This window comes from Condylura cristata, unplaced genomic scaffold (assembly GCF_000260355.1).
Source record: "Condylura cristata isolate star-nosed mole 26May11 unplaced genomic scaffold, ConCri1.0 scaffold00017, whole genome shotgun sequence".
Taxonomy (NCBI): domain Eukaryota; kingdom Metazoa; phylum Chordata; class Mammalia; order Eulipotyphla; family Talpidae; genus Condylura; species Condylura cristata.
This window is the reverse complement of record NW_004567118.1, coordinates 33474048-33487089: the sequence shown is the minus strand read 5'-3', so window position 1 is coordinate 33487089 and position 13042 is coordinate 33474048. Positions and strand designations below refer to the sequence as shown.

Below are 13042 nucleotides of genomic sequence, written 5' to 3'. Positions count from 1 at the left end.
TGTGCCACCAGGGAGGGCCCACAATGCAACTTTTCTAAACACCTCAAGGTGAGCAGGGTGTAGGTACTCTCCTTTCTAGGGCACTGCTTGGGGCTAGCGTGCCAGGGAGGTGCCCGGCACACACGCTGCCTCCTTGGGGTGCTTGTGTTTATAGATTATCTCATTTCTTTCTCTGGTCAGCTATTCTTCCCATTGCCTTTTCTGATCTTCCAAAATCACAGAATCCTAGGGCTGAAAAAGTACTCAGACATCCCAGTCCTATCCTTTCATTCTGTAGCGAGGAAAGCAAAGGACTATGGGAGTTAGTGCCAGAACGAAAGACCAGGATAAACCCAGGGGCCCAGTACCTGCCCAGAGTTTCTCCACTTCAGGCCCCTCCCAGACCTCTTCTGTAAGACTCTTCCTTAGACAGTCCCCGATGCCCCCCTTCCTGAGGCTGGCCAGGCTGCCCTCTGAGGGTGGGCCAGCAGGCAGCAAGTGAGGGCAGCCAGGGTCGTGGAAGAAGGTCAGGGGAGAAGTCAAGCGTGTGAATGTGTGTGCCTTGGGTGGAGGGGCGTGTGGGGGAAGGGCAGCAGTGGGTTAAAGTTAACACCAGACAATGATGCAATCACAGAATCCAAATTGAGTGCAGGCGCTTTAAGAAAGGAGTAGCTGTAATCTGAAGCCTACTAGACGCCAGATTGGGAGGTGGCACAAAAACTCTTGTGCTTGCAGGAGCCCCCTCCCTGTGCAGGCTCCAGAAACCTAGGCTGGGCGTGGAGTTGAAGCACACCCACAGGTAAAGCAGCTCCGGGCTACTCTGAGTACCAGGGGGAGATGGAGAGACTCCCTGGGCTGGGGCTACTGGGAGAGCAGGGGTACACTGGGAGAAGGAAAGAGCAACACGGGAGAAGGGGAGAGACAGCAGCTTCTGCAGTTTCGGTGCAGGGTGAGTGAGAGAGAGCGCGCAGAAGTGAGAGGGGTAAGGAGCAGAAGGCGATTCTTCCCAGTCCACTGTACCACTAGGGAAAAGCTGCAAAGACTTGAATGAAGAGAGTGGGGAGCCTTGAGCGGGGGTGTAGGAGTGACCAAGAGCTCAGCTGCAGGGGCAGGTCTGAGCAGCGACTCAGAGGGGCTCCACAGCCCCACCGGAAGGAGGCTGCCCTAAGCTGAACCTCCACTGGGCAGTCCGGGACAGCCCACGCTGCAGCCCTGGCTGGGGCCCAGCGCCCTGCTGCTTCTTTTCAAAACTAACTGGTGCTGATTTCAAAGCTATCACCCCAGCAGCGCCAAGCCGCTGGCCTGATGGGAGACGATGGAGTACAGCGGAGCCTCCTAGCTGAGTGTAAAAGCTGGGGTGTCAGGGGGGATTTTGAGTCCTTCCAATGACTGCTACTTGGCCAAGTCCGTGTAGGGGGTGTGGAGGTTCAGGGGCCAGTGCTGGGAAAAATGGCCATTTGACTCTTTCAGCTCCCTGGGACACACCACAGCAAGTGGGTCAGGGCCAAAGAAAAGTTGCAGCCTTCCCAGAAACCCCATCAATGCCTGGCTACCGCCTCGCCACTAGGAATTCAACCCTTAGAATGTGGATGGGAGAGGAAGGGGGCCAGGGAATTCTTTTGCTAGGGTTGGTCTTTCTGGAGTGTAGGGAGATCAGACGCATGGGCACCCTGGCCTGATTTGTTTAAGGTCCAAGACTGGAAGGAGATTTCCTGGGGCTGGCAGGGTCACCATGGGTGGGGTGAGCCTGGAGAAGACCACGGGAATCTCTCTCTCAGAGCCAGGGAAGAGGGCGGTGCCCTTCCCTGCTGGCACATGAGGTCCACCACCATGTGGCCTGAGGCTGTGTGGTTCTGGGAGGAGGAGGAGGGATGGTGTTTGTCTCACAACTGGGATTAATCTGAAACACATGTATTGGCTCGAATTTATCCTCCCAGCTGGAAGTCAAGATCACCAAATCCCAGTTCCTGTGTGTCTTGGTTAGGGCAATGTGGCAGAAAGTAAGGCCTGAACCTTGGCCCGACCGAGAGGATACATGCCCCCTCCCGGAGCCCTCCCCAACCTGGCAGGACGGGAGTCTGGTTTGGATACTGCCCTTTGCACAGGATGGCATCATTGTCCCTGTGCCCCTGGCCAGCCAGTGGCTGCCTGCCCCAGCTCAGAGAACAATTACCCCTCAGAGGGGCCCCTGCAGATCCTGACTCTCCCAGAAACCCCATCACTGCCTGGCTACCGCCTCTCCACTAGGAATTCAGCCCCTAAATGTGGATGGGAGAGGAAGGGGGCCAGGGAATTCCCCACACTGCCCTTCTTGGGGACTTTCAATAATCTTTCCTTGCCCCTCATCCCTAGGGCTTGAGGTAGGGGATCCAAAGAAGTGCATTAAACGACGCGTCCCAGAGCCCTGAGGGCCGGGAACCATGCCTTTCCCTGCAGAGATCCTTTCTCTCTTTTTGGCCTCAGCCTACCCATGTGGTGACCGTGATCAACCCCACACGAAAGCTCGGGTTCAGGCTCTGTAGGGGACCCATAGAGAAGAGCTCATCTCATGTGTGTTTGAATTGTGAATTTAATTTCCTTAAAACCTACACCAGGGGGCCTTTCTGGTGACACAGGAGTTGAAGGCTCAGTGCTGTCAGGCTGTTGTCAGCCACTGTGGCACAGGTTTAACCCTGGCTAGGGAGGTGACCCACATGGCCCCACAGACCTCTCCTGTCTCATCCACTGCTCCCCTCAGCAGTGTATTTCGGTCAATCCACCTGTTCTGCTCCCCACTCTGTCTCTGGTGAATCCTCTCACTCCCTGCACCTCTGGCCTGCACCCCAGCTTTTGTTTGCATAAAATACATTTTAAAGATGAATCTTCAAAACAACCTACACCAGGAGGACCCCTCTTTCCTTCCTTCAAATACATCCTGGCCAGAGGCACTAGAGAGAAAAGCTCTTCCTCTAACCTCGCCACCTATGCACCTTGCTGACTTTTCAGTCTCCAATAAGCCGTCTGCTGAGGCTCAGGCGAGTCTCCTGCCAGGCCTGAGTGAGGCTAACTGGCCTGAGAGCTGTAAGTCTCGACCGGGTTAGGTCTTTATCTTGCACTGCGAGAGTTTTTCCTATTCTCTCAACTGAAGATTCTCGCTGGGTCAAGGGGGCAGACATGGGGGCAGCTGCTAATACATGGGGTCCACAGAACGCTCTCTGAGACACGAGCCCAAGATCAGGGTTCAGGAAGAAAAGCAGCTGGTTCTCACTGACAGTCCACCCCTAGGCTGAGCAAACTCAGGAGGCAGTTTTTTTTGTTTGTTTTTTTCCTTCTTTTGTTGCCTTTTATGATCTTCAGTGTTGTCCAGTGGATGATCAGACTTAACTTCAAGGACTTCGGACACAAATTACACACTGCATTCCCAACTTACCTACTTGCTGTGAGGAGTCAGAAAAGTCTTGTGTATTGTGTGTGTGTGTTTATGGGCATATAAAAAGGTGATGAGGGAGTCTGCATGTGTGTCGTGCAGGGGAGGTGAGGTGAAGGGAAGAATGATCACAAGTTTTTGACTCAGCAGTAAGAATGGAGAATGGGGACCCATCAGAAGTTATGGGTGCTGAGACCCTGACTCCACTTTTTAAGCAGGGGCCTCTTGGATGATCGTATTTGTGAAGCGCACTTCGCTCCTACATCCTGACTCCAGGGCCACGTAGAGGCAGTGAATGTAGAGGCGTGACGGATGGTGTAGCATGTGGTGCCCAGCACCCAGATTTCCCCATTCCCTTGTGATCTAGGGGCCAGACCAGAGCTGGTCATTGCTAGGGAAGTGAAGAGACTTGGGTGGTCTCTCCAGAAAGGGGGTTATGCTTAATTTCAAGGAAAGAAGATTCCTGGGATATAAAAACCATTTATTTCCAGCTGGTAGGGGAAGATGATCTGTCCCCACACTGTCTTGGGTTCTAGTTATGGGGAGAAAATTATTGACTCATGGCTTATTGGATAACTCACTTGTCTTTGGTACTGTTAAGTGCTAATAAGACATTATCATTTAATCCTGATCACAGTAGGTAAGAGCTATTTGATTTCTAGTTTACAAGAGAAAATATTGTGCTTTAGAGAGCAATTAAGCCAATTGAGATTTGAACTCAGGATGTCTGTCCCAAGACCTATTACCCCTAGCTGTGAGAGTAAGAGCTTTTCACAGAACTGAGAAGGGAATGAGTTCCTGAGGCCAGTTCCCAGTCCAGAAACTGGACTGGATGCCTCTGTCCTCCCTATTCTGCGAGACTCAGATTCAACCCCTGTTCTGGGAGTACATGCGGCCCCAAACCCTTTATAAGGAGCTGGTCGGGTACCTCCAGGGAAAAGCCCAGGGTGTCCTATACAGAGGAGCTGGTTGTTGGATCTTCAGTGTTCTGGAGCTTCAGGCTGGAAGGTGGGACTCCTGAGGCTGATGATGGGATGAAAGCACAAGTTCATCACAGGGCTGTGGGCTGGGAAGTAGGGTGGAGGGTGGTCAGGGGCTAAGAAGAAAGCTCTATTGGGTTCAGTGTCCAAAGCATGGCGAGGCTGTGGTCAGGTACCTGGTTCTGGCAAGCCCCTGATCCCCGCACAGTGTGGCTCAGTGGTGCAGGGTGATGATTGAGGGAAGCATCTTGCTGTCTCTTACTTTCTTGCAGGCCCAGGATGCAGGCCCTCATACTACTTCTCTGGACCGGAGTCCTTCTTGGGTATGGCAGCTGCCAGAACAATGCTGGCAACTTGGAGGTCAGTGTGAACATGGTGTGTGTGCACGCATGTACATTTAATCCCAAGTGAGACAGGACAGGGAGCTGGCTCTGACCCTTTTTGTCTAGACAGGGTGTTTGTTTCTCCATAAGCAAAATAGCTATTGTCTTGCTTAGGGACAAAAATAAGATTAAAAAAGAGAAAAAAGGAAAAGTACTGCAGCCAGCTTGAGAGTGTCACTTGTATAAAGACCTTTTCTCATTACTTGGCATTCCTTGTGGGTCTCACTGGGTGGGTGACAGCCTTGGACACATGCCCTGATAGTGGCCAGGCCCCAGCTGAGATGTAATAGTGTGGAAAGACCTCTTTCCTGTCCAGAGAGAGCAGAGGCGGCTGCAAAGGTAGATGCTGACGCTGGGACAGAAGCTATACTGTGTGACATGGAAGGTGACTATCAATCCAGGGGCCAGGGCAGCTGGGGCCCAGTGGCTGGTGCCTGGACTTAGTCTTGAGAGCTGAATTTGAATTCTGACTGCCTCTTACTTTTAATAAACAAGTCACTTCACCCATCTTTGTTTTCTTATTTATACAACGGGGTTACAAATGCCCATTCTCACAGGGCCATTGTAGCCAGGCCCTTATTTTTCATCTACTCAGCACCTACTCTGTAGGTGCTGGGGATGTGTGGAAATGTAGGGCTCACTTCTTGCCTTCATGGATATTTTTTGAGATGTTAGTCTTTTTGGGTTTTAGACAAGCACGGAAAAAGTAACTAAAATGAAGAGAACTAGCACCCAGTCTGCATATAGATGGTGGTTAACGAGCAAGTTTGGTACCTGACTCTGAGAAAGAAAAAAAGGGTCATAAAACCAAAGTGTGGCTTCAAATTGGGGTGACCCAGGGATAGTTTGTGGTGGAAGTGATATCTGACCAGGGCCATGAATGACAAGGGAGCAGGGCCCCTCGAGTGGCACAGGAGTTGAGTCTCAGCACTATGAAGCTATCAGCAGCCACGGCAGTGTGAGTTCCTTCTCGAGCCATGGAGCTGACCCTCACGGTGCAGCTGACCTCTCCAGTCTTACCTGCTGCCCCCCTCAGCAGTGTACTCAGTAGATCCACCTGCTCTCCTCCCCACTCTATCTCTGGTAAGCCCTCTATTCCCCCTGCACCTCTGGGCTGTAACCTAGTTCTTGTGTGCATAAATAAATCTTTTTTAAAAATAATGACGGAAAAAAAAATAATGATGGGAATTTAATATAAGGGTCTAGGGAAAAACATGGAAGCAGTGTGCAGGGGGAGCACAGGAAACCTGGTCTGGCCTGAGTAGGATTTCTTGGGAAGGGGAGGGTGTCTCTTCTTTTTTTAAAAAAAGTGTGTCATAGGCTCACAGGTTCCAAGTGTTTAAACCTGATCCGCTTATCTCTCTTCTGGGTTGCTTCTCCCCAGCAGAGAGCAACTGCACGGTGGGGGTGCAAACTCATTCCAATAGTAGGTTAAACATACCACATTCAAGGCGTCCCTAAGGGGCCAAGATGACATTTCCACTCAGAGTGATGAGACCAATCACCTACTGCTTATCTCCACTGGTTCTTGTATCAAACCCAGGGCTCCCTGGCCCCGGACACCACGGGTGTGCCAGTGGAAGAGGAAGATCCCTTCTACAAGGTCCCTGTCAATAAGCTGGCAGCGGCTGTCTCCAACTTTGGCTATGACCTGTACCGTGTGAGATCCAACGGGAGCCCTACTGCCAATGTGCTCTTGTCTCCACTCAGCGTGGCCACAGCGTTTTCTGCCCTTTCCCTGGGTGAGTTCTCCAGTGCAGAAAGCCCAGCATGCAGCAACTGCACATGTATGCCTAACCCCTAGACACACTTCAGTTCAGGCAGGGGCCCCTACTGGGTACAGGGGTGTGCACACAACCCCCTGGGAAGGGTACGCTTCACATGGGTGTGCTACCTCGGAATTGTTGATCGACATGGTAACTTCTACTCTCATTCATTCCTTAAACCAGCCTTCAGAAGCAGGCATGGTCTCTGCTGTCACTAAGTTCACAGGGAAACTAACAAACAGGTAACTATTAATCAGCCTGGCAAGTGCTATGATGGGAGAAGCACAGACTTGAAGCCCCCAGTCCCACCCTCATGGTGCTCTCTATGCCTGCACCTGTCGCTTAATTTAGGAAAATTGATTTTTCTTCCACTGTATTCAAATTCCTCACCCACGAGAATGTTTCTGGAATCAGCAGAGAGAAAACTAAGTTCTTGTCCTGTTCTGGGGGACGCCTGGTGGGAAATTATTGAGCTCATATTCTTGTCTCTGGCAGGAGCGGAACAGCGGACAGAATCCACTCTTCACCGAGCTCTCTACTATGATCTGATCAACAACCCAGACATTCATGGCACTTACAAGGAACTCCTTGCTTCAGTCACTGCACCCCAGAAGAACTTTAAGAGTGCTTCCCGGATCATCTTTGAGAGAAGTAGGTTGGCCTGCTAGCTGGGGTTGCCTGAGGGGAGTGGGGCTCCATGCTCCATGGACAGGGTTTCAAAAACAGATTCTATCTGCCTAGGCCAGGCCTGGCATGAGTGGGATCCCATGAGCCCAAAGAGGGTGAGAAAGGAAATGGGCTGGAGACAGCGGGAGAGCTGGGAAGGCAGTAAACGTGGAGAGAAACAGCAATGAGCCAAATCTGTTGTTCCCTGTCCAGAGCCTGGGAATGCTGGCATAGAGTCCTGGCACGTCACAGGGAGAAGCTAGGCAGGATGTCAGGGCCTGTTGACTGGTAAACCAGGACACACGGCTGGCATGCTCTCAGAGAGGGTATGCTTGCTGGCTTAGCTTCCCAAGTCCCTAACCTCTGCTCCATTTCTTTCCAGAGCTGCGAGTAAAATCGAGTTTTGTTGCACCACTGGAAAAGTCCTATGGGACCAGGCCCAGGATCCTGACTGGAAACTCTCGCATAGACCTTCAGGAAATGAACAACTGGGTGCAGGCCCAGATGAAAGGGAAAATCACTAGGTCCACACGGGAAATGACCAGTGGAATCAGCATTCTCCTTTTTGGGGTGGCTTATTTCAAGGGTGAGGGCTTTGCCATTTCTTTTTTGATCGGGGGGGATGGTGGGTGTTAGAGAGGCTGGGAAAAGGGGGTATGTCAGAGACCTAGTTCAACATGACCCCAGAGGTGAAGGCAGAGGAGAATTTGACATGCAATCTGTTCGTATTCAAATCCGAGGCAAACATTTGGTGAGTGTTCACCTAAGAGAACAGGCCTTGGAGAAAGCCTAGCAGAGGGAGAAAGCACTACCACTGTCGACCCCGCCTCGGGTAGGAGGATATCAGGATTCTGACTGAAGTCGGACTCAGAGCCCAGCTTTGTCTTTATGGGCTGCAGCGCCCTGCACAGCTTCATAGCCTTTCTGGACCTATTCTTTTTATCTCTAACATGGGGACAATACACTGACTTCAGAGACACTGTCTAGTTGTCTCCCATCTTAACATCAATGCTGGCACTGTGTCTGGGACACAGCAGGTACCCAGTAGATCGCTGTGTGTGTGATAACATTCTTCCTCTAGGCTGTGATGGTATGCTCAAGACTATTCCCAGGGCCCAACGTGAGATAAGCCTTGGGTTGGTTTTGACAACCTCCCCTTGAAATGTTTTATAACTATCTCTCAGGCAGTAGCAAGATTGAACCCCTAAACTCCTACCAAAAAAGCCCAATGGCTTCGTACTTGAAGCACTGATCTCCAGGGAGTGAAAGATGCAGTTGCAGACCAGCATGTTAAAGTCCACTTCAAATGAGGAAGCTTGGTTATCACCACACTGTGTGAGCACTGGAAGATTGCTTCACCTCTCTGGGCTTCAGGGCTTTTACAACTCAGAGGGGTTGATTAAAATGATGTCAAGGTGCCTTCCAGTTCTGGCCTCCTTGATCCTATCTTCGACATATACCACTGTAGAAGTATACACCTGTTTACCTTCTTCTAGACTATTATAGAAATTGTATAATCCAGATAGTTAAATTGATAAAATTGGTATATTTCCTTCTGAGCTCATTTGCAGATGGTATTCAGGGCTCTAGAATATTATGGGTCAGCCCACACATTCTGAGATAGAGCTGTTCTTTACCATGTCAGGGCCCCTTTAGCCATGCAGGCAATTTTCAATGCCATCCTTGTTCCACTGCCTATCTGGTCTCCCGGAGTTCAGGACCCTCCATTCGCTTCATTCCAGGGCAGTGGGTGACCAAGTTTGACTCCAGAAAGACATCCCTGGCTGATTTCCACCTGGATGAGGAGAGGACTGTGACAGTCCCCATGATGTCAGACCCTAAGGCCCTCTTACGCTATGGCTTGGATTCTGATCTCAGCTGCAAGGTCTGTAGGGGGAGGGTGGTTGGAGGGTGGGAGTGAGGAAAAGACAAGGCAGAATGGTGTAGTGGAAATAGAATGGATTTTGAGATCCTTGAGACCTGACAGCTGTCAAATTTTAATGCTGAGTTACTTTCAGCAAGTTAATAGTTCTCTGAACATCATCTTAAAATGAAAGGGGGTAAACTTATCCTCCCATGGTGTACATAAGGATTAAAAAGGTAATGAGAAATGTTGATGATTTTTGTCCTTGCTTTCCTTCATATTCTTTCTGCCAATGTTCAAAGCCCATCGCAAATGCCAAATTAGTGGCATTCTAGTCTTTCCACATACACCTGACTCACTTTTAATTCTAAGTCAGTAGTTCTTAACTTTGACTTTATTTTCTTAAGAATCTTACAAAATACCTAAAACATGACAGACATGCAAGTGAACACATGCACACATTTCTGTATATATTTCAGGGGTTTGTGGGACCCCAAAAGCATTTGTCCCATGAACCTCTGTTCATAAGACTCATTTTCTGCCTCTGTGTTGCTGGGCCCGACACCTGCTTTTCTAGCACAGGGCTTTAAATGTAACAGATGATTGATAATTGTGGCAGATAAACCTTGGGGGAAAACATAGCCCAGGGAATCTGTTCTAGTTCCTCAAAACCATTCGAGAAAATAGTTCCTCAGAACCATTTGAGAAAATTCTTGTCTTTAGGCTGAGGTAAGAAAGCAATAGCCTATTTTGGGAAGGACCATGAGTAGATGTCTTGTTGCCCCTGTAGCCTAGAGGGGCATGTCAGACTGGGTTGGGAGAGGGCAGCCTGGGGCGTGGGTGTGCCACAGGAGGACCCATGTATTTCCTCCCTGTCTTTCAGATTGCCCAGCTGCCTTTGACTGGAAGCATGAGTGTCATCTTCTTCCTGCCTCTGAAAGTGACCCAGAACTTGACGCTGATAGAAGAAAGCCTCACCTCTGAGTTCATTCATGACATAGACCGAGAACTGAAGACTGTGGAAGCGGTTCTGACCATCCCTAAACTGAAGCTTAATTTTGAAGGCGAAGTCACCAAGTCCCTGCAAGAGATGAGTACGTTTCCAAGACCCTTAGGCCCTTTGGGAAGGCGGAATCAAGTCTTTGGGCCTTCATCATCGCCAAACTGAGCTCAAGGGCCTCAGAGCCTTATATAGAGCCCAGATATGACTGCTTAATTCTGGTAAAGCTGGAGGGGAACTCTGAACTGTCTTCGGTATCACACTCATTTCTTAGCCCCTTAAGCATGATTCCTGTAACAGGAAATATGACACTGCCTCTCAAGACAGGTCTGTTGATCTGATTTCTAATCTGGATCTCACTGGCTATGTTCTTGGGCACAAGTCACTTAGCCCGTCACCCAGAGCTCTACACACCTCCCAAAAGAGCTCAAGTGGTGTCCTACTCCTTGCTTGCTTACCTTCTTGATAATCAAGAGTTAAGAATCAGGACAGTATTCTCCTGTGGGGTGTTAGGTAAGGCATGGTTTTAATGAAACGCTCTCATTCTCCACAGAGCTACAATCCTTGTTTGATTCGCCAGACTTTAGCAAGATCACGGGCAAACCTATCAAGCTTACTCAAGTGGAACATCGCGCTGTCTTCGAGTGGAGTGAGGATGGAGCAGGCACCAGCCCCAGCCCAGGGCTCCAGCCCGCCCGCCTCACTTTCCCCCTGGACTATCACCTTAACCAGCCTTTTATTTTTGTACTGAGGGACACGGATACAGGGGCTCTTCTCTTCATAGGCAAAATTCTGGACCCCAGGGGCACTTAATGGTCTAGTTTAATGTTTAAACACTCTTAAGAAGAAAATCCTAGAGGGTGGCAGTTTATTATAATCACATGAAGGCTGCCCTATGTTTCAGTGTATAATGTTTCAACGTATACTTTGCAATAAAGTGCTGTATTCTTAACTTGTGTTACTTTTTCCTTCTTGTATTTTGAGTTAGGTTGTTTAATATGAAGATAAATTGCCCTCTAGGAACTTGCTGCTCCCACACTGATAACCTGCTTCTATCTGAACTCTACACAGTCAACATTTAGAACTTTTGGTTATCTCTGTTATATAATGCTTCAGGGGGGTTATCTACTAGAACCACTGCTGCCTTCAGGAGGGCATCCTGCCCCCACCAGCAGCGGAGCACACTCTAAAACTAACTAGACTTCAGGTTTTGTTTCCTTTTTTCTTCTCTTTAAATTGCTGACCAGGGTTCTCCCTGGTGGTACAACAAGTTAAAATAGCACCATGAAACAGCCGCTTCAACTCAAGTTTGATCCCAGGCCAGGGAGCTCACCCACATGGCACAACAGACATGTCCTGTCACGCCTACTGCTCCCCTCAGTGGACTTCATCAGTCCGCCTGTTCTGCTCCCCTACCTTCTTCTGCTGAATCCTCTCACCACTCCTGCACCTCTGGCCTGTACCCAATTCTGTATGCTTATTTCTGTATGTTTATTTATAAGTAAATAAACCTTAAAAAAATAAATTGATGGTCAAATACTGGGCAGGTACAGGTAAAGCAAATATAGTGGTGCCCACATGCCTCATGGTGGGAAACTCAGCCATGGCGATGGGGGAGATAAGGGGTCCTGACTCCATTGCAAGCACAGCTAGCCCCCAGTCAAGCTAATGCCACATGACAACCTAGGATAACACATGGACTGGTAAGGGAGGCCATTTATAACTTCAAGAAATAATACCTCACTTTATGAGGCATTTAAAGAAAGAAAGCTCTCAAGTTTATATAAAATGGGACTGGGTATGTCAAATTTCTAAATATATTCTTTTAAGGAAGTATGCATATTTTGCAAAGTACAGCAGAGCCTTTTTTAAGAACATGAAACATGACAAGTGTCTGCAACAGAATAACTATGGGACAAAATTATTTTTCTTGAAAAAGTCAGCTCTACCAAAAAATCTTACTGGCTACTGCCTTTGTAGGAAGGAGGATTAATGAAATTCTGCCTACCCTTAATGCAACATATGTTTGAGTGCCAGCTTCCAAAAGCTCTGCTTCCAAAGAATCTGCCAGGCATCTTCAGGGCTATTCATTTTGTGATGATTACCAATGGGTACTAGGGAATGGCCAGAATGGGCGGCTCTCAAAACAGTGTGGACCTGGCATTCTTTTCATGTGAACCAGTGGTGATATAACAGGGTTGAGACCCAGCGCACCTCAGCCTTCTGACTGGAATGGGGTCTAGATTATTGCTACATATTGAGGTGCAAGAGAGTTAATGACCCTGCTCTCTGTTGAAAGTTTGAAACCAAAAGTGGCCATGCCCATGCATCTTGTGACCCTCCCTCCCCTTCCCCAGGTACTTACACAGCATGTATTATTGCATCTGCCAGCTTGGAAGCATCTGGTAGTGAAAAAAAAAGTGGTCTCTTTTCAAGTTAGCGCATAAATCAAAGAAAGAAAGGAGGCACATGTGTTAAAAAGTTGTTGTTACAAGTTTGATTTTATTATTGTTTGGTCAGTGAGTCTGCCAAGAGTATAGAATTAAATCCAGATAGTAACGACTGAAGAATCAGTAGAAAACAAATTTAGAGCTGCCATCCAGGAACAAACAGCCTAATAGTAAAATGGCCCATATTTATTTCTCTATTCATAATTTACACGCCACCAGTTTTAACAAGGGAGTCAAGGAAACTACATACCGTAAACAAAGCTATGTCTCTAGAGGTAAAGAACCTCACTGATTTCTTGCTTTATAATTATTTTTCAATTACAGTACAAGAACTAAGAATTTAAGCTCCCACTGGAGTGGCATACAACATTTCCTTACTACTAGAAGCCACAGGAATGTTCCAGGGAAACTGACTATCATCATTTAGTGAGATGGCGCCTAGCCAAAACCCCCAGCTAACATCCAGATGCCTGCAGATCAACAAAAATCTTTTTAAAAGGTTTAGGTTCTCCAGATACTAGTTTTCCCTCTTTTCTGGGAACTGGGGA

At 48.6% G+C, this 13042-nt stretch overlaps 1 protein-coding gene across 1 annotated transcript; it reads left to right on the top strand.

The window, feature by feature from the left end:
- Window positions 1-680: 680 nt before the first annotated feature.
- On the top strand, window positions 681-10988 carry SERPINF1 (serpin peptidase inhibitor, clade F (alpha-2 antiplasmin, pigment epithelium derived factor), member 1). Its single transcript, XM_004684792.2, has 8 exons — window positions 681-778; window positions 4638-4725; window positions 6292-6490; window positions 7010-7165; window positions 7563-7766; window positions 8923-9065; window positions 9928-10138; window positions 10598-10988. The coding sequence occupies exons 2-8, from the start codon at window positions 4645-4647 to the stop codon at window positions 10855-10857; spliced, it is 1254 nt and encodes a 417-aa protein (XP_004684849.1). The 5' UTR covers window positions 681-778; window positions 4638-4644; the 3' UTR covers window positions 10858-10988.
- Window positions 10989-13042: the final 2054 nt, after the last annotated feature.